Source organism: Phyllostomus discolor, chromosome 2 (genome assembly GCF_004126475.2).
Source record: "Phyllostomus discolor isolate MPI-MPIP mPhyDis1 chromosome 2, mPhyDis1.pri.v3, whole genome shotgun sequence".
Lineage (NCBI taxonomy): Eukaryota > Metazoa > Chordata > Mammalia > Chiroptera > Phyllostomidae > Phyllostomus > Phyllostomus discolor.
Window position 1 is genome coordinate 31,061,779 of NC_040904.2, and position 21,902 is coordinate 31,083,680.

At 34.5% G+C, this 21,902-nt stretch overlaps 1 protein-coding gene across 1 annotated transcript in view; it reads right to left on the bottom strand.

The window, feature by feature from the left end:
• Nucleotides 1-1,046: 1,046 nt before the first annotated feature.
• PDCD10 (programmed cell death 10) overlaps nt 1,047-21,902 on the bottom strand; it is a 43,766-nt gene continuing 22,910 nt past the window's right edge. The window contains exons 3-8 of the mRNA XM_028504662.2: nt 18,658-18,711; nt 12,353-12,470; nt 10,368-10,494; nt 4,626-4,704; nt 4,370-4,452; nt 1,047-1,675 (exon numbers count right to left, since the gene is read on the bottom strand). Coding sequence (XP_028360463.1) covers nt 1,594-1,675; nt 4,370-4,452; nt 4,626-4,704; nt 10,368-10,494; nt 12,353-12,470; nt 18,658-18,711 — 543 coding nt within the window. The 3' untranslated portion in view covers nt 1,047-1,593. The remainder of the gene's footprint in view (nt 1,676-4,369; nt 4,453-4,625; nt 4,705-10,367; nt 10,495-12,352; nt 12,471-18,657; nt 18,712-21,902) is intronic.

Here is a 21,902-nt window from a genome sequence, read left to right on the forward strand (position 1 = left end):
TGTTCTCGAGAGATGTTTCTGCCTAGGGCCACACCAGCCCTCTCCTCACTGACTTGAATTCAGTCCTTCTAGGATTATGTAAGAAACTGAACTATCCCAAGAATAAGCCTCCTTTCTGGAGGTAAATTTCAGGAAAACCAAAGCCAGAGATACTAGATAGTGGAATAAAAAGTACTGGTTTATGTTAGAAAAGTCTACTGCTCATAAAAAATAATTATATATTTTTCATGTATTAATGTCTATTTTGCAAATGACCATCTACTTCTAAGAGTAAGTAACAGTTTATGTCAAAAATAAATAGTATTAATATCACCAATTCTATTTATTTTACTGGCTATTATCTTGAAAGAAAAAAAATCAATTCAGTAAAATGTCCATAAAGTATGAGATTTCATCCAGTAGTCTACTGTCTTTTTGCTTCTTTCTACATATTTCCTATATCCATCTGACAGGACAATTTCCTTTTCTAGCGCCAATGATAGTAATTCTTTAACAATCTTTTTAAAAATGAAGAAAAGTTTTAAAAATAACTAAATTGCATTGTAACAAAAATTATATTGCAGAAATATAATTTAGTATGAACCACCAGAAATTTAGTTCAACATTTAAAATCTTTATAAAAGATAAACAAATTCTTATCTTTCCTTTATTTCGTAACTGAAAAACGAAAATGCTTAACATGAATATTTGATACATAATTTCCTTAGAACTATATATATTTAAAGAGCGTATATTATTATCAGCACTCACGACAATTTCAAACCAACTAGCATTGGTATAGCTTCAAATCACTATTAGTTGTGGCTATTTTGAAGAAAAAAGGTACAAAGCTTATTAGGGCCTAGCACACAAGAAAGACTTACTTTTACATAGTCATTGAGTTCAAAAGTGGCGTTATAGTGTAAAGACACTACAAATTGCCATCTCTCTCATATGTACCTTAAAGCAGGCTGGAAAAATATTCAGTACCCTATATATAATTAACTAAAAAAATACTTCCATTGACTACTTTTTGCCCAGAGTGAGTAAGGAACAGCTCCCCCCAATTTTTTTGTGCTGCTTTATTATCTGATAAACTGCTAATAAGCTCCTATTAGTAGTTTTTTAGATATTAACCCAAGTAGTCTTGGTCTTTTGATCATATATATATATTCACATATATATGCATCCGTTTTTTCAAGTAAAGAAATGTTTAACAGATGTAAACTATTTATTGAATATTTGCCACCAAATATTGTTAAATACATTATCTTGCAGCATATCGCTTTCAAGTTAAAATGTCAGAAACAAACACCAATATTTACAATTCTTTTAAGGAATGTTATATAATGACACATTAAGGCGTAAATTCTTTTGGCTTATAATTCTTAAAAGAATGATAATAGCAAAAGTGATGCAAAATCTTCAGTGTGAGATTATGATTAAGCTACATTTTACAAAAATATGGTGTAAGATGGCAATAATCCCATTCAACATCCTGGATTAGATCCCTTCAGGAGGGACTGATAATTTATACAGTCAAACTTTAAAATTTACACATAAAGGCAGTTCAACACTGCCACTGAGAAGTACATCTCTCAACATATACAACTTTCAGGCCACAGTTTTGAAGGTCTGAAGTATCAAGTTGGTTTGATGAATTAGTCGGTTGGCACTTATGAACACATTTATTGCCCTGTTCAAAGAAAAAAAAAAGAACAAGCATTAATTTTATACAAAAATTCATTATTTATAAATATTTATATTAACAGTAGCAATGAAATAATTTGGGGAATAAAAGGTGAGTCAGTATGGAGTATCATAACTTGTATTTCAGATTGGAATTCAATGGTCCTCAATCATTTGAAACTAGGAATTACTGACCCCTAGTGGCTCTGGTTGGCAATTAGGTGTTGGAGGGCTGCTAATGACAGGTGGCACCTGAATCATCAGGGTTTATTTTATTTATAGGTCAAACAAATAACTGATTCAAATGTACTCTCCAGCTGTGATTTCATAGAAGTTAGCAAGATAAAATCTGCAAAAGTACTACACTCCATCTCAGTGTCAATGGGCATTATAAATACTTAAGAAAAAGTTAATTACTTTCAAATATGATTCATCCCAATCTATTTTCAAAAAAATAATCATGTGGTTTCAATATTTTGGAGCTGACAATATATAAAAATATATTCTAAAAAAATTATGTTGTGTTATCCCACATTTGCTATCAGGCCATCTCCATGTATCTAAGTAAGACAGAACTGATGCCCCATTATGTGGCCTTACCAGTTCTTTAATTGCATAGCTAAAGACTTTATTTCCATTCCAGGTATTTCTTAAAAAAGAGGAACACTGAAGAATTAAGTTGAATCAATGCAAATCTATCCCCCTATTGAAAGACAGCTCAAAGATCAGGCTGTAGTAATAACTTCCAGTTTGAGGAAACAGGTACAAAACTCACGGCACATTATTCATACACAATTATAATTGTAATTTAAAGAAGTACTGAATGAAGAAAAAGTAATGGCAGGAAGCCTGAACAGTCCACATGCCTGTCTGAACTGTTAAAAATAATTTTGGGGCAAAGGCACTGGGACTTTTAAATGTTGAACCCAAGTCATTCTAGACTGAAAGTAACTTTAGATTAATGAAAATTAGGCTCTACATGAATTTCTACCTTTAATGTACTTATTCTGATAATTCTTAATTAATTAGAGTCAGAAATAATGATCCCAATGTGTAGATTATTCTTTTAATGTGTTTTTGGTTATTTGAGCTTAGCAGAGGAGATCAAGGAAAAACAGATGTAAGTTTATTTTCAGAATACACCTGCCAGCTTACTAAACTGAAGCATTTCCCATAGACAACCTAAATAGTAGTAGAATGGAATAAAAAATCATTAATACTTTAACTCAGTATCCTTAGTTCATAATATAAATGTAAATGGTTTGACCTATTTGAACAATTAAAAATAGCTTTAAAATCAATAGATCACGTTAATGCATTATTATTTTAAAAATATTATGACAGCCCTGGTCGGGGTGGCGCAGTGGGTTAGGCATCGTCCCACAAAGAGAATGGTCCCCAGTTCAATTCCCAAGTCAGGGCACATGCCTGGGTTGCGGGGTTCTTCCCTGGCCAGGGGTGCATATAGGGGGCAACTGATTGACATTTCTCTCCCTCTCTTTCTCCCTCCCTTCCCATCTCTCTAAAAATAAATGAATAAAATTCATTTCAAAATCCCACTGGGATTTTAAAAAACTGAACCCAGGAGAATCTAATGTGCAAATAGGGTTGAGAACCATTAACTTTAGTGCAGCAGCTCTTAACAGACATACAGCATCAGTATCATCTGGAAACTTCTTAGAAATAAAATGCAGATTCTTGGGGCCATCCTCAACAATAAGAAACTCTCAGTGTGGAACCCAAAAGCAATTTGTGCTTTAACAAGCCCTACAAGGGATTCTGATGCTACTAAGAAAATTGGGCCAATAAGCCAAATCTTACCTTGTTTCTGTATGAACTGCATGCTAAGAATACTTTTATGTTGTTTAAATGGTAAAATAAAAAATACATACAAAGGAATAGTATTATGTGACAGGTGGAAATTACACAAAATGCAAATTTCAGTGCCTATAAAGAAAGTTTTATTAGAAAATGGCCATAGTGCTTACTTGTTTCCTTATTATCTATGGCTGCTTTCACACTCACTGCAACAGCACAGGTGAGGATGGAAGCTGCCAGAGCCCACCAAGTCAAAATATTTGCTATTGGGCCCTCTTCAGAAAAAGTCTAACAACTGGTCTAGACTGGTATGGCTGGGTTATCCACCATTCACTTTTATTTTTAACAGTTTATCTTAGTAGTTGATGTATTAATAATACACTAAAAGGGCTTAATTTATATGGTTTTAGTATCATATAAACCATGTAATTTATTTAATTTTAAAAGAGAAGGCCTTGGCTGGTGTGGCTCAGTGGACTGAGTGTTGGCCTATGAACCAAAGGGTCGCTGGTTTGATTCCTGGTCAGGGCACATGCCTGAGTTGTGGGCCAGGTCCCCAGTGTGGTATGCACAAGTGGCAACCACATATTGATGTTTCTCTCCCTCTCTTTCTCCCTCCCTTCCTTTCTCTCTAAAAATAAAAAAATATTTTTTTTTAATTAAAAAGAAGGATCACCCTGGCCAGGTAACTCAGTTGGTTGGAGCATCTTCCCAATATGCCATGGCTGCAGGTTCAATCCCTGGTCAGGGCATATACAAGAATCAACCAGTGAATGTATACATAAGTGAAACAACACTTAAACTGTTGTCTGTCTCCCGCCTCACTCTCAAATCAATCAATAAAAACTAAAAGAGAAGGTTTTAAATACATAAAAGTACTTACTTGCCATCTTTAAAATAGGTTTTAAGAGTATCACTGAAACTTTTGGAATACTTTACAAATTCTTTCTTTTGGTGTTCAAGTGCCTATGAGACATAAAAAAAAAATTAAAAATACTAAGAAAGAAAAGAGAAGTAACACAAAAGCCAAAGACAGGAGATCATTTCCAGTAATCAAACCATCTTGTGTTTAATTCAATAAAACAACTAGGTATAAACCCAACTGGGGTGGCAGTGCACAAGGCTTCTAGTAAACTTACCCTGCGGTTCTGGTATTGATATTTCTTGAAGACATTATTCACTGTATCAAGAAGTTCTTTTATTGCACTAGCTATATCCCTGTCGGATAAGGAAAAAAAGAATCTTCTTAAAATCAGTTACATTTGAAAGAAGGCTGTGTATATATTTTTAAGAATTACTATCCACACTGTTAATTACCATACCAACACTCTGTCGAGCACAAACATCTGACTAGCTGGTTGAGTGGGAGGGAGTTTTCGCACGCACCCTTCTGTGATCCTGACTTCTCTTAACACTGCTGACCGAACATTCCACAACATCAAGTTTCCCAATATAGTAAACATTTCAGTTAGCCTTACTTGAATTTAAAAGAATATGCCTCTGCCTCTCATCTTTTCCAGTTATAGTGTTTCCTTTCTCTCACCAATATAGCTAAATTCAGCTAACATATTCTCTACTTTTGCTATCTCATGAACAATGACACACTTTGCTATTACATGTAACTCATTTCTAATATTAACCAACACTTTGATTTATATACCCAATAGTTTGATGTTTTAAAATACTTCCTCCCAGACATAGCTCTTCTTGCCACTCATTTACCTTCTATCTATGTCCCCTCCCCATTCCAAGCCTATATGTATACATTTAAAATATATTTAAATTTCTGGGAGAGACAGTATCAGAGTATTTTTTTACCTTAACCTTTCCAGTAATTACCCTTTGCTACATCTATATGCATCAACACCTCCCTCCCCCTACTAAAGAGAAGAAATCCGTCAGTTCTCATTTGACTATTCCTCCTAACCATGCCATCATTTTTTCTGAACTCTTGTCTTTTATATCTATGCTCTTTTCAATTTTCATGTTCTAACTCCATAGCAATTTTTTTGTCAAACTGCATTTAACATAATTCTGCATTCAGTCTCACATTCTCCAAAGCAAGCCTTCTCTTTTTCACAACCATTCTCTTTGCTGCTAAAATGTAATCCGAGTGTAAGATGCGAATTAATAAAACATAAATCCAGACCATTCCAAGTGAAATTTTTATGACTTTTTAACCAAAAATGTCCGATTTCAGTTTCTTCATACCTGTAACGATGTTTCAGCTTTACTATTTAAAGAAAAAAAACACGGTGTCTAGATTGTCCGGGTTTCAGTGTGCATGTGAGTGTATTTCACAGCATATTTCTAGTAAACAAACATTTGGCAATTCTACAAATTATCAGTAGTCAGGATTCTGGTATAAAAAAGGGATTTTAGCCTATTCCAAAGTAGTTATGACATTTCAATAAATATTTACTTACTACATCTTATATGTCAAACATCAGCATTAGGCTTCGAAACATTCAAACATTAAATACTCAAGTATTTTTTACATAGAAATGACATCTGTATGCTTTTTTTTTTGGCCTGTAGTTTAACTGTTCCTTTCATTTGTTTTTAGGCAAGTTGTAAGTCCACTTTGCTCAATAAAACAGTGTCACATTACTATATTATGTGAGAAAGTCACAATTTCAACAAGTAAAAATTCTCTAACCTCTAAATATGATTCTTCATATCCACAGTGAGCGTATTTAAAACAAAGTACGATGGAGTACATCATACACTGATCAGAGAGCTGTTTATACACAAATGTACTTTGTGGTATACTTTAAAATTCTGCTACAAAAAATAAAAATGTCCTTTTAGTGCTAACGAACATGAACATACATTCCCTATACAATGGTAATGGCTGGACTGCATAGGTCAAAAGAGCAACTCTAAAACGGGCGGCTCCCTCACTCACCCAGGCGCAAAAACGAAAGGGGAGCATAGGGGGCAGGGAAGGGAAGGGAGGGTTTAGTGGACAGTACTCCATCCTACTAACAAATTTTGGGAATTTGTGCTTTAAAAGAAAAAGGGGGTGGGGGAAGCTCTTCAGGTGATTCTGGTGATAAACCTGGTTTGGGAAGTGCTGTGTGTGAACCCAGAACCTAGACTTCAGGTTCTTTATTTGCTACAGAGCTTTATAAAGACCAAGTCTATTAATCCTCAGGCTTGGTCTTCTATAAAACAAGCACAGAAGTTTATGTCAAATATTATGTTATTTGTATGTACACTGAAAAGTATTTTCATTTATGGCACCAAGGAAGCTAAAATTATATTAGCCAATAACTGAAGGTTTGTTCCTTATAGGATATAAAACACCAGCCCCCCCCCCCCCCCGACACACACACACACACACAAAATACTCCAATTAAATAGACAAAGAACTGGGGAAAACTTGAGGGTAAAAGAACTATAGTATAATCATATGCTGAAGTTAATGGTTTCTGTGTTAAGGGACACAGAGTATGAATTAATAGGAATGAATTTTAGCAATATGCAGCTATTCAGTAGAGCAGCTTTGGAGAAACATACATACTGAAAGAGGACAAAAGGCATTGGATGAAATATAAACACACATCCTATCAAAAAATTGCACAGAATAGCAGAGCTTCTAATTGTTATCACCCACATTTGTAAATGTTTATGCAAATACTCTAGAGGAAGGAAATTCCTGTGCTTATGTTTATTTTTGTCTAGACTGGACACCTCTGGAAAGGCTAATATGAAGCCATCATTGAAACCAAACCCTGACAAATTTTGCCTATGAATATGCAAATACATATTATAAAGGACAAATACATAAATGCACAGCTTTATGGTCTAATGAATCACAAGTCTCCACTAGTCATCCATTAACTGGAATGTTTTGGACTTGAAAAAAAAATTCTATGAATTAATTTTATAAAATATTTGTATAAGCTCAAATGTAGTCAAATAGAAACATTCATTAATCAAAAGTACTTTATAAAATATGTTTGCTGGATCATTTTTTCCTAATTAACTCCATAAAGAAAAATTGAAAAAACCCAGCCACCTTATTTCACAATGCTAGCATGTGCCGCGTGGATGTGAGGTTCTGTGCCATCATGTCTTTCAGTTCTCACAATTATCACCTTCGTTTTCACAGGTAGACATTAGAATGACAGAAGCAAAGCATCTTGTCCAAGGCCAGACAGATGTTGGAATGGAGATTCAAACCCAGCTCTACTGACACATGCAAAAATACCTGGACATTTGTTAGCTGACAGGAATAATTTTTCTTCTCTAACATAATCTAAAGCACCATGTACAATACTTGGTATAATAGGTATCTGATACATACTTATTAAAAAATATTGCTAAAATAAATGAATAAAGAACAGAACTACCTTAAATATGAGAAAGTAAAATATTTTAAAGAAAAGCAGGAACTGTACTATATGTACAATATGTGCCTAAAGGATAAACCACATTTTATTTCAGTAAAATTTTAGCCATTAATTTGTTAAAACAATTTAACAGTGGTAACAGTATATTGAAATCTCTGTCTCAGGAAAACAAATGATTGCACCTTTAGCTATGTATGCTAACTCATACATCATTGAATTGTAGTCTCAGAAATAATACATATTATAAACAAACTTTCCATGGCAAATTATCCCTCCTAAAATGTTTAAAAAATAAATTTTTATTGCCAATAACCTTAATCCAGTTGTGCTGGGTACACTCCAGAAAACAGAACTCAAGCATTACTATTGCCCCATAATGAGAGGCAAGACCCTAATGCAGCTTCTGTCAGTGACCATGGATAAGACTCTTAGGTTCTTGACCTGAACATCCTTAAGATTAAAATGTGGCTGTTATTAATGGGGTTTTCAAACTGTATCTCTCTAGAGCCATACTGGGTTTAGCGCAGATGCTTCAGAGTCTCCACAAGTGGGACAGAGGGAGTCAAAGCAACCAGATCATGGCTCTGGGCCAATCATTTCTACTCCAGCTCCAACCACAACACGAATCTCCCTCTTACCTCCTGACATTCTACATAAGATTCCCTTTATCACACTTCTTCCAAACAGCAGAAACTTCTCATTCAGTTACCAAATTAGATCAACATTATGAATCTATGACAGGCAAGCAGCAGAGAAGACCCTTGGAGTCAGTCTACTTGGTTCCAAACCAAGCTCTACCTACTCACTAGCCCTGTGAACTTGGGAAAGTTACTTAATTTCTGATGTTTCAGTTTCTTTGTCTAATACAGGGCTTTGTAATAAGTTCATATGTACCTTAAAAAGTGCTTAGCATGTAAATTCCATATAAGTAACAGTATTATTAAGATGACATTGATTCTGTAAACCCCTACTTTAGTGACCCGAAGCAAAATTTGCTGAAAACACTACTTTAAAATGTCAAATCTTCACAGAAATGCAGTATAGACCACTAAAAGAAATATAAACTTAACCACTAGAAAATCTAGATATAAATTGTAAATAGCTGTGTTTGAGATCACTGACAATTTGTGCTTTTATAGGACAAACATGTTTACTTTATACCTAACTAAAATCCCATGAACAGTTGATTCTCTTCTTCCTTCACATGATACAAATAGTTAAAGGATGTTGGGGCTTTTCATTAGTAGTAAAATATTTACTTCAGTGTCTTTCCTCTGTTGCACAGATTTCGACTAGTCAATGAAGCTTTTATCATCCTCCCTGGTCCTCAATGAGAAGACTGAAGAGCAGAGGGTCACTCCATGACAGCTCTGTTGGGTACCCACCACGTGCCATGATTTTCTAAAACGGGACATACTCCTCTCTCTATATCAGTCAAAATGGAGGTGCCCAAACAAGCTGAAATAGCACTTTGCAATATAAATTATAAATAATGCTATTTCTAGCCCTGGCTGGCGTAGCTCAGTGGATTGAGCACAGGCTGTGAACCAAAGTGTCACAGGTTTGATTCCCAGTCAGGGTACATGACTGGGTTGCAGGCCATGACCCCCAGCAGCCGCACATTGATGTTTCTCTCTCCCTCTTTCTCCCTCCCTTCCCTTTCTAAAAATAAATAAATAAAATCTTAAAAAAAAAAAAAGAATGCTATTTCTGAGAAGTGAATGTTAATATTCCAAGTGAGCCTCCCTAAGTCTTTAAAGATATGATATTTGATGCAACCACTAAAAGTTTCCTTTCTAGCAATTTCTAGTTGTGGTGTTACCAACAGGTTGTATTAATGGTGCCACTACAATTATTCCCAGATTTCTTTGTCTTCTATCCACTGAGGTTGAAGAAAATTTTCCAACGCTTCAATTTAAAAATACTCTTCTCGAAGTTATGTGTGTAGTTCCCTCCTCATTCCCCCATCCTCTTACCCCTGAGGAGAGTGCCCTGGGTTTGAGAACCTCTGCTCTAGGACGACTCTTCTCAACAGTCAGCCTCCTGGCCCCACACATTTTTGGCCTTTTTAAACCTGAATCCCAAAGGTAGGGGTTTGGAGCTTCACAATTTTGGTCAAAATCTGAAATGCTATTCAAGACGAGTACAAGACTTATGCCATTTCTGAAATAAAAACAATACTGGTTTCCTTTGTTATCAGTTCTGATAATTTATCCAATTGCTCTATTCACTTTAATCTGATGTTTACATTTTTCTACTTTTATGTATTTTTAAACTATATTCTAGTTGATGTACATTTCATTCACTGTTTAAAATCACACATTCTAAAAAACAGCTATTGTACTCTGAAGCCAAATGCTACCACTTAGAAGTTAATAAGGATGTGGCATTTAAAAACCCCAAATTTATTTCAAATTAATATTTTCATTTAATATTAATATTATACCAAAATTATACATCTACAATGAGTGGCCCCTTTGAGGTACTTTGAGAAAAAAAAGGCAAAAACAAACAGTTGCTTACTTGATTGTCTGCAGAAACCTCACTCTGTCATTGATCTCATCGGGGATCTTACTGAGGATTTGTTTAAGTGCTCGTGCCTTTTCATTCAGGTCCTGGAATTCTGGCTCTGGTCGTTCAATCATATACTCTGATGAAATAAACATGTAATAAAAAGTGTTATGCAACTCCATCAAATGCAAGTCTCAGAATTCTCAGTGTTGGTCAAGAGGGAGGAGAGAGGCCAGATAACTAAGAAAGGCAACATTGCAAACTCTGGATTTGTTAGAGTTCAACTCAGCTTGGTAATAGCAGGGCTCTTACTAAGTAAAATAACAGAAAATGAAAGACTACACATTTTCAATTTGGGGTAAATAGCTCATGAAACCATGCTAAATAAATAAATAAAATTAAAAGGGAATCAATCAAATTCATCAGGTCTCTTAAGTTACATCTCTCAAGGAAATCTTAAAGCAATGGCATTCATGATAAATATGATGGCAACATGTATCTGTTGATGGCGAAGATGACTTTAACAAAAACCTCTATATTGAATATATAATGTCTCATTGTATCAAAACCCAAACAACCTACTAAAATTGTCAGTACGTTCTTGAAATCTCACTTAAAAACAAAAACACTACCATAAATTCAATACAAGAGTTGGATCACAGAATAGCAACTTTGAAAAGAAGTTCAATCAGACCTGGTAGAGGCAAAAACATTACTAGCAGATTCACTGTACACCCAGAAACATTACAACCCTACCAATCAATATACCGAGACTCACAGGTTGGAAATACTTACATTTAGAATAATAATAAGGACTTTCTAGTAAGTTATTGAATCAGTTAAAGTATTTACTTTTGTTCTCCCTAAATATGGGAAATTATACGTCTACGTTTTTCTGAATTAGTGGCAAAATAGCTACTAAATTTAAGTGAAATCCATTTCTAATTATTTTTAAAAAGCAAAAAATGAGAAAGAAGAATTGTTATTATATTGTTCTCTCAAATCTGTGCTAAAAAAACCCACTATTCTAAAGTTAAAAAGAAACCTCATTATTTTCAATTGCTATTTATATAAAGTGAATACAAAATCAAATAACCATTCCATAGAGTTTATCTTTGGCAAAACCCAAACTCATCAAATAACAGGGAAAAAGTTAAAGTGTACAACATAAATGCTTTACTTCGAGCAATTAAGTCTGACAAACATAAAACAAAAAGAGAACTATCCTCTTTTACACTTTTCCTCCTACTAGCGTCACAGTAACAACAACAAAAAGAAAAAGGAAGAAGAGAAGGGGGAGGCTACTCCCTTTTGTCAAATAATACAAGATTTGAAAGAAGTGTTTTTCAACAACTCTAAGAAAAAGAAACTAAAAATGGAATTGGTTTTTGACCCAGCAATTCCACTGCTGGGTTTATACCCTAAGAATCCTGAAATACAAATCCAAAAGAACCTGTGCACTCCGATGTTCATAGCAGCACAATTTACAATAGCCAATTGCTGGAAGCAGCCTAGGTGCCCATCAGTAAATGTGTAGATCAATAAACTATGGTACATTTACACAGTGAAATACTACTCAGCATAAAGAAAGAAGGAGCTCCTACCCTTCCAGACAACACGGATGGAACTGGAAAGTATTATGCTAAGTGAAGTAAGCCAAGTGGTGAAAGACAAATACTACATGATTTCATCTATAAGTGGAAACTAATGAACAAAACAAACTGGCAACCAAAATATAGCCAGAGACACTGAAATCAACAACAAACTGACAGTAACCAGAGGGGAGGGAAGGGGAAAATAACGTGGGAAAGAAGAAAAAGGGAAGTAAATGAACATGAATGAGGGACCCATGGACGTAGCTAAGGGGGGGTGGGACTGAGGGTGGGCATGGGTAGGGCGGGGGGAAGTGATGGTGGGAAAATGGAGATAACTGTATTTGAACATCAATTAAAAAAAGGAAAGAAAACAAAGAAAACTAAACAAGACTCTGTGATTACCTTCTACATCATCAGCAGCCATTCGAAGGAGGGATTCTGTGAAGTTAACTTCTACACTTTTTTTCTCTAAAATTTTCATAATTATGTCTTGTGTGAGTCCTGGATTTTCTTTTTCAGCCTGTAAGGAAAAGAAAGCTAGTTTTGAAATACAGAAACAAAATCTGAATTTAAAAACCAAAACTTAATTGTTTAGAACCTTTGAGAGCTTAGACTAATCAACTTAAAAGTGCAGAAATCTTTGTAAAGCAAGTGTGGTGGTCTGTTTTGTTAAAACTTAAACATCAGTAACTTATTACAGAGGGGGTCCTATTTTCCATTTGAACATAAAGTACTTAACATTTCCTACTTCTCCTTTACAATCTCCTGCAATCAGAGATATAAATAAACATTATATATATTTTGGTAATCCATCAATTACTCTTTTCAGAAATATACTTGAAGACTTTTAGCTTTTTTTCATTAGCTAATCTTTCACCTTGAGGATCAAGCAACTACTCATCTCACCAGTATTTAGCAGATTCTTTGCATTTGAATTAACAGAATGTCAGGAAAAACAAAACAAAAAGCAGTAATTCTTTTGCAAGTTTTATTGAAGCTATACAATCCCTTAAATACTCTCCCCGCACAATGATTTGCACTTTGTTTTATTTTTGTAGCATGAGTATTTCCTTCGCTAGTTTTCGGAACATCATCAATCCTTTACTACCTCCTAAGCTTGCTTCACTAATGAGTCTACATTGTTTCTGTGTTACTCCCCTGGGCACTAAAATCGTCCTAGTCATTTCAAGACTGAGCACAAAGAGTTCTAGGTTTACCAAAGTTAATTTTAATTTTCAAGAGCTGAGCTTTCGCCAGTAATTCTGTACCATTTCAAAACTTCTTTTAATACTTATAATTACACCCTGAGTTTGTTTCTTTTAAGATGACTATGAATTTTAGTCTATTACAGCATATTATTTCTCATTAGATTTCAGTATCGAAAACTAAAAGGTTGTGGAATGGAATGGGAAAACAAAATATGCAACATTCAATCCTGAGATCATTTTAACTTTCATCAAATGCTATTCAGGAAAGTCATTATGATAGATAATTAATAACAAAATAGCCCTGGCTGGCGTAGCTCTGTGGATTGAGCGCGGGCTGTGAACCAAAGCATCGCAGGTTCAATTCCCAGTCAGGGCACATGCCTGGGTTGCAGGCCACAGCCCCCAGCAACCGCACATTGACGTATCTCTCTCTCTTTCTCGCTCCCTTCCCTCTATAAAAAGAAATAAATAAAATCTTAAAAAAGGTAACAAAATAGACAGCCCTATTAAATTCTATTTCTTTTAATAGTTCCCCCTTATCCATGGGGGATACGTTTCAAGACCCCCAGTGGATGCATGAAACCTTGGACAGTACAAACCCCTATACATACAGATGTCCCTCAATTTATGACCCTACAAGCCCAGGACAAATGGAAAAATATCCTAACTCAAAAATGCATTTCACACACGTAAGCTACTGAACTACTACAGCTTGGCTAAGGTTACCCATGCTCAGAACGCAGTATCTAGAAAACTCTGGTAACAAAGTACACTACAGAGTATTGGTTGTTTACCCTCAGGACTGCATACCTGACTGGGAACTACAGCTGGCTGACACTGCCCAGCACCATGAGAGTGTGTCAAACCACATATCACTAGCCAAGGAAAAGATGAGAGTTCAAAATTCCAAGCATGGTTTCTACTGAATGCAAACAAATGGCTTTCAAGCCATTGAAAACCTGAAAAATCGTCAAACAGTATACTGTGAGTTGGGAACTGTCTGTACTGTGCTTTTCCTAGACATCCATATCTATAATAAAGTGTAACTTGTAAGTTAGGCACAATAAGAGACCAACAACAATATCTAAGAAAAAGGAACTGCAACAATATACTGTAAGCAAAGTTAGATGAATATGGCTTGGTGCGACTGGTTGCAAGGGATCCCTTGCCGAAGTCTTCACATAGGCGTCACGTTTTCAACATCACGTCACGTCAGTGCAACATGTTTCTGTAACCTTTTGGAGCCTTTTCTGTTCATGTCTTCACCCACAAATTTAATGACATTTTTACTTAACTAAACAAACACTTATCACTCACTGTGGCCATAACTTTTGCAGTTTGAGGTGCGACAGCAAACTTGCACAAATTTCACAAATTTCATTTTCTTTCTTCACAATTTCATGAATAGAAGATTTGTTCTCACCAGAGATCTTACCAACCTCAACATATGAATCTTTTCTTTCCTTATTAGGTCAAAAACTTTCACTTTTTCGCTAAATGGATGCACTTTACAGCAACTCCTTGGCATAGCTGAATCGCCAGTATAACTGCTCTTGAGCTTTGGGGCAATTATTAAGTAAGTAAATTAAGGTTAAACACAAGCACTGCGACACCACAGTGGACCAATCTGATCACTGAGAAAGTGACTAAATGGCTAATGGTGGGGAGCACAAACAGCATGAAGAGGCTGGACAAAGGGATTCATGTCCTGGGTGGGACTGAGCGGGATGGTGGCATTTCATCATAATATCCACAATGGCACAAAATTTAAAACTTAAGAACTTTTTATTATTATTATTTCTGGAATTTTAGAACTTATACATTTCAAATTTCAAATTTATAATTTAAAATTATAGAAACTATTTATGAAATTTTCCATAGAATGTTTTTGGGCCTTAGTTGATCACAGGTAACTAAAGCGTAACTGTGGATAAACTGTATAACCTGTTTTGATTTCTCTTCCACAAACATATTTAAGACAGAATCTATTTAAAACAAACAAAGAAACAAACAAAAACCCCAAGAGCTTTCTTTAAAAGAAAGCGGAGGGGAAGAGAGTATAAGAGGGCTAAATGGCAATGGAAAAAATAGGTATACAAATATGGCTTAAAATGGTATAAACTTTATTAATTTGATGAACTGCCACAAAATTACATATAGTACATTATTTAAATAAGTATTTGATAACTGATTTATCTTTCCTAAGTAGCATTAAATTATCGTAACACATTATCTTGGAAAGCAGGGGAGCATTCTCTATATGCTTCCAGACAATGCTGGCAGAAAACAATCTCTCTAATAAAGTTAAAATAAGGTTCTAAAAAAATTAAATGCTGAGCCTTGGCCAGTGTGGCTCAATGGATTGAGTGCTGGCCTACCAACTAAAAGGTCGCCATTTCGATTCCTATTCAGGGCACATGCCTGGGATGTCGGCCAGGTCCCCAGTGTGGGGCACGAGAGGCAACCACACATTGATGTTTGTCTCTCCCTTTTTCTCCCTCCCTTCCCCAATTTCTAAAGATAAGTAAATAAATCCTTAAAAAATATATTAAATGATGAAAGCTTGAAAGCAGTTTTCAATACCAAGTTGTTCTGGCACTCCAAAATGTCAAAGCAGGAACATTACCGAAATCTCGCAGAAGCCCCTAATTTCCTCAGTTCAGTGTTCTTTGTGCCAAAAGAAATACCTAACAATGCTGTGTATTACATAGTCAGGTTCTAACAACTTAACGAATGACACCCTAACAACTTAATAACCTTTAAATATATGTGAATTGAAAGAAAAATATCTAATTTCATTCCTAAATAACCACCACTCCCTTTTTAAATGGGATTTGTGCACCCTGTCAGGCACTGCACAGTGTTTCATATGCTAGATTAGACTGGACACTCTCTCCTCATTTCCTGTTGTACTTTGATTTTCTTGTGGCACTTGCTTTTTATCTCAGCAATGGCCAAAAGTCCAGCTAACACAGACATGACATCACTGAAAGGAATGTAACCTAATCAAGTATGTTGAAACAGCAAACTAGTAGTTCAGTGTCAAACAGATGTTGAGTATTACCACGCTGCTTCAAGATATTAAAATCTCTCATGACGTCTGAGTTTGCTGTGGGGCCCCAGGATGCCTCGGCACATAGTTTGAGAACAGTTGTCTTAGGATCTTCTATTTGAAGTCTTACTTAAACTACTTATTTTAAAAGCATTAAATTTACCCAATGACTCTGACAAAATAAACAGATCTACCATTAAATCAGAGACTCTACGCCTACAGATTTCCCCCCCAGAATAAAACCCTCAACTCTCTGGGTATCCAGTTTTTATAAAGAATTCAATTGTGAGAGAAAACTATCCCCAAGGGCAGTAATATCCACTTTTCTGAATCAGGGATTCTCAACAGCACAACCTATCAGATGGGAAAGGAATCAAAAGCAGAATAGATATCTTAAATGATAATATTCACTAATATTATTTTACCTCAAAAAAGTTATTTTAATCATTTTCCCCAAAATAACAAAAATAGATTTTGAAGCTTGATAAATATTAACTGTTGTTGTGGACCAAGAACTTGGAAATATGCATATAAAAACAGATAAATGGCTGGGTGAGATTATTCAATTTTCTTCAAGTAAGTTATTGTTTAAAAAGCACAAAGATATCTTTCCAATGCATGCCCTCCTTTAATTTCATATGAAATTTTACAAATTAATACAATAATTAATAATAAATTGGGGGAAAATGCAGACAACTATAACTGAACAACAATAAAACAATTAAAAAGAAAAATAAAATAAAAATTAAAAAAGAATAAATCAATGCATAACTGACTAATGGTTTCCTCTAAAATAACTTACACTATGCTCAGTTAAGAATCCAAGTTGTGGATAACAAAATTTACCCATGAATCAACCAGATCTACCATAGCCATGCACTTCAAACATACTGTTTGCTTTTTACTTGTACTTCAGTGTTAAAACGTGAGCTTATATTTAAGGACATTACAAGAAAAAGCTTCATGAAATTCACTGTTTTATCTCTTTTATGAATGTCATTTAGTATACCACCTACTGCTTCAGATAGGGTCTTCTTGACCAGAATATAAAGGAGAAACTTCTCCCTACTCTTGGTATTAGGAAAGCTGAAAAACCTCTGCTTTATCAATACTACACTATGTAACCTATCATGTTTTCCTTCTTTTCTTTGGTTACAACGATGCTTAAAATTGTTGCCAATATTCCTCCCTAATGACCAAATATGCCATTCCAAACTATACTAAGCAAAGAAAGAAAGAAAAAAAATTGATAATGGTACTGATTTGTTGATTCTCTTCATTAACCCAATGATTTGGCAAAGACATATCTTAAAGAAGCTAGTATGAATGTGTGCCAGGCTCTACATTTCAGCACATGTCAACATAGTTCCAATCCAACAAATACAATGCAATTTCTTGTAGAGAGATAAGAGAGATATCTGGTTACATTACCTATGCTATCAGTTAAGAGTGGTATCTATAAACTAATCTTTGCCATAAAAATAATGGATGAATTTATAGTTTCAACTCCAATGAAACATAACTATAAATTTGTTCTAGATTTAAATGTTAAAATACTTAGCTATTGAGTATTTTAGCTATTGATGGGAACAAACACAAAAAGTAAATAAAAATTAAAGTTTTGGGCATACTGATATGTACTTTGGGAGATGGGGATAAAGTTTTATACATAAAGTAGGGCCACCCAATAAAAACACAGTGTAGGGAACAAATACAAGGCTCTATAATTTTAAACTGTCTACTAGCCACATTAAAACATTATAAAATATATAATTCTCTTAAGAGTCCATCTAAAATATTACCATTTCAACATGTAATCAATATAAAAATACTTATTACTGAGTTATTTTGCATTATTTTTATTGTACTAAGTCTTCAAAATCTGGCGTGTATTTTATACACACCGTGCAATTCAGCTGAAACTAGCCATATTTCAAGTGCTCAACAGCAACACATGGTTAGTGATTACCAACTGAAAATCTCAGGTGTACAGACAAGGAAAAAATTCATGCTGAATGACTTAGCTGTATATACTCAAAGTGTTCTTAATCTAATGTACACACAGGTCTTATTTTTCACTCAAAAACACTGTTTTATAATTATATTCTATAATTAAACAATATGAAGAAAATCTTTTGCAGTTGTAGTTTTACAAAAGTTTTTAACATGTCAAATAAAAAAGAATTCAAAAATCTACTGCAGAGTTAAAGAGAGAATACTCCAAAGTCAGATACAGAAGCACAAAGTGAACAGATAAATGTTAAGAGCATTTTTGTTTCACCTCCCGTTGTGGAAGAGTGTTAGACTTCACACAGAGTACAACAAACGAGCCCAAGATGGTTGAAAGGGTTGTCACTAAAAGGAAGTAAACTGGCAATTATCAGCCGGTATCTAGATTTATGTATAACATACATTTTAATAATCACAATGAATATTTTGTGTCTCACCTTAATGAAAGCTGCTCTCAGTGTCTGAGCTGCAGACAGATTTACTCGTTCTAGCTGCAATAAAAATTTTAAATCACAATTAATATCAATTTTCTTAGAAAAAGCAACATTCTGGTATTCCATTCTATATTAAGGATATTGACAGATACATCATTTAACTAACAAAAATACTTGCTAATAACTCTAAATCACTCTAATTCTCCAGAGGCTATCTAAAATTTTCATTAAAAACCACGAAAAGTTAAAGTATAAAAATCGGTTCCTTATTACTTTTTTAAAAAATAAGAAATACTCTAACTTAAAAGTAAATTTATTTTAAGCACAGAATACAAAATAATATAAGTCCCAATGGAAAGAACAAACATATTTACTGTAATTAATAAAGACAGGGAAGGTTCAGGATTAACTCTAAATGCCCTGCTGCAAGTATGTGGCAAACTGTGTGTGTATGTATTGAATATAAAATGACCAATACAAAGAAAACATTTATTATTTAAGATTCTTTGTATTTACTACCTTATTCCTCCTTAATTGCTTTTCAATCCCCTCAGCAAAGGATTAAGCTGAGATTAGTTTATTTTATTAATTAGCAAACAGTATGGATAAAAGATTTGTCTGACACTCAAACTGAAGACTGTGGATCATCTGGATTTCAAAGGTGCTTATTATATCTATCCTCTATTTTATCAGGAGTAAAAAAAAGTTACCTAACATAACTAAATCACAAGTTCAAGCCAAATGCTTTTAATTTTTATACCAAATATGTAAAGTTTATAATTTTGAAAGATAAAATGACCTTATTAGACAATTTATAGAATTCATTTTCAGTGAGCCAAAAACATTATACAATGTTTAAAAAAACCCTCACTGTTGAAGAGTTAACTGCCACGCTTAAAATAACTATCTTCAGTTAAATTCAAATTTGTTTAATCCCAAAGGATTAGGCCAGTTAATAAAACCTCAATGTATGTATTTTTTTGTTTGGGACAATATTAAATGTTCAAAAGACTTGTCACTTTTATAAATTTTTATGCAAGTAGAAAATTTCTACAAAAACCTTATGAACATATATTATGTAACAACTATTCTTTTCAAACTCTTGCAGTGATGAAAATGTAGGCTTTCCCTTATAAATGATATACAGTTTGGGGCAAAAGTAGATTAAAAGTAGGAGTGAGTTTATTCTTGTATTATTTATTATTATTGTATTATTTTCCATATGTAAACCTACTTCGCCACATCTTGTATATATAACATTTACATATCAAAGGAATCTCCAACACTTTAAATCAACTTATTTTCTAAACAAGACAACAATGTCAAGAACCTTATCTCCCTATGAATTATTCACCTTCAGCATATGTAAAAGCAACAAAATCTGCTGAAATAATATAAATCCAAAAACAAACAATGGATCATTTGTTTTAGTATTGACTTACCTTCTACAATCTTGTAAAATCTAACACTGCTTTAGTAGGTAAAAGGGAAAACACGAGAGGACCAAGTTGGCAAGTACAGCAAAAAAGGAACTCTGGGGAGTTTATAAAATTATTTTTTCCCCACAGAATTCATTTAGTTGTAATAAACACTACTGAAGATTAAAATAATAACACAGTTCCTCTGATCTCAAGTTCTTGTTGTGCAAGAGGCAGAAGGAGACAGGATGAATGTTTCCACCCTGATAGAAACCTATTTCCTTATTTGGGTTAACACCATGTTCTGACCTCTTTCAACAAGTCAAAGGCCTGAGTCAGATGTGTGCCTCCAATTATCAGCAATATTAACTCATTCTGTAATGCCCTGACTGATCTGTGAAAGGGTCAAGGCAAGTAAAAGAGGTCAAGAAAAGTCAGTGAAGGACTCACAAAATTAGCCAAGATCCCTTAACATCAACATCTCTAGATTTCTAGAGTAAGTTTGCATGTGTGTACCTTAGAAAAGAAAGGGGAGGCTCAGACAGAACACACTAAATCAAATCCATGAGCTGTGAAGCACCTCACCAGAACTCTGCGAGGAGTTATTCTGGGATACATTTTATACCCAGACACCTGCAATAAACCCACTAGGTTTTATTACCTATATGATATTCACACTGCCCAGGCATAAAGGCCTATACATATTTTTTAAATTGAACTTAATCTCTTATCCGTAAATTTAAATTGTCTGGAATCTATCATTTTAAGCAATAATACTTAAGTAGCAAGATATGGTTTTTTTTCCCTCCCCAATTAAAAGCACAAGAGTGCTTCTCTTTTATGCCTCTCGCTTGTAATATATGATTTCATAATAAAGTCATGCTCATTTTACTAGCATCTTTTCATGAGAGTATCAGGTTCTAGTAATATTCTAACAGCAACCATTTATTGAGGACTTATTATGGACTTGATCATACAAAGTATTTTTCTAGAGAGTATCTCTAACCCTCACAATGTATCTGGAACTAGCTACCATATCCATTTTAGAGAAGAAACTCAGTTTGCATAAATTTATGCAAATGTTAAATAACTAGTAGATGGAAAGAGAGGATTCATACCAAATCTGTCTGGCTCCCAAACTCATGCACAAGACACTAATGCTATCCTGCCTCCTTGTACTTGCCCACTCCAGACTGGAGTCTACCCTATCACTGAATCTCTTCAATTATTTAATAACAAACAAATTTCTCAGTTTCTATCATGTGCAAGGAAGATAGTGTGAGAGCTGCAAAGAAACAGAGGGTAGTCTTAGAATCCCAGAAGGTCAATTTAGTTAAGTAAGTAGCTTCATGGGAATTAATGGAACCACTGTCAAAGTAGGAGGTAAAATACGAATATGAGATCTGAACTGGTCCTTGAAGAATGTGGCCTCTTAAAATCATCCTCTTTGGCAGTTCTCCCACTTACGGGTTTCTTCAGGGTTGCAACACAAGGAAAAATGATTTTATGCAAGGTTAGAACAACTTTCATTGTGTGTCCAACACTTTTACTAATGAGTTAAGCATTTTTTTTTTAATTTTGGGGATAACAGTCTTTGGTTGGGGTATCTTTAAAGAACCGATACAGTCAATTTTTTTAGTAGTACTTGATAGTGTGTACACCTTGAGTCCAAAGAAGGGAGGGGGAACATATGACTACACCGTGCATTAATGGATACTGGAACAAGGAAAGGCACTCCTTGGGCCTCCATCATATTGAACTTCCATGTCATCAGTAAGAGACTCAGAGAGAGAGAAAAGGGTACATAACATCTCATCTCATGTAAAAGAG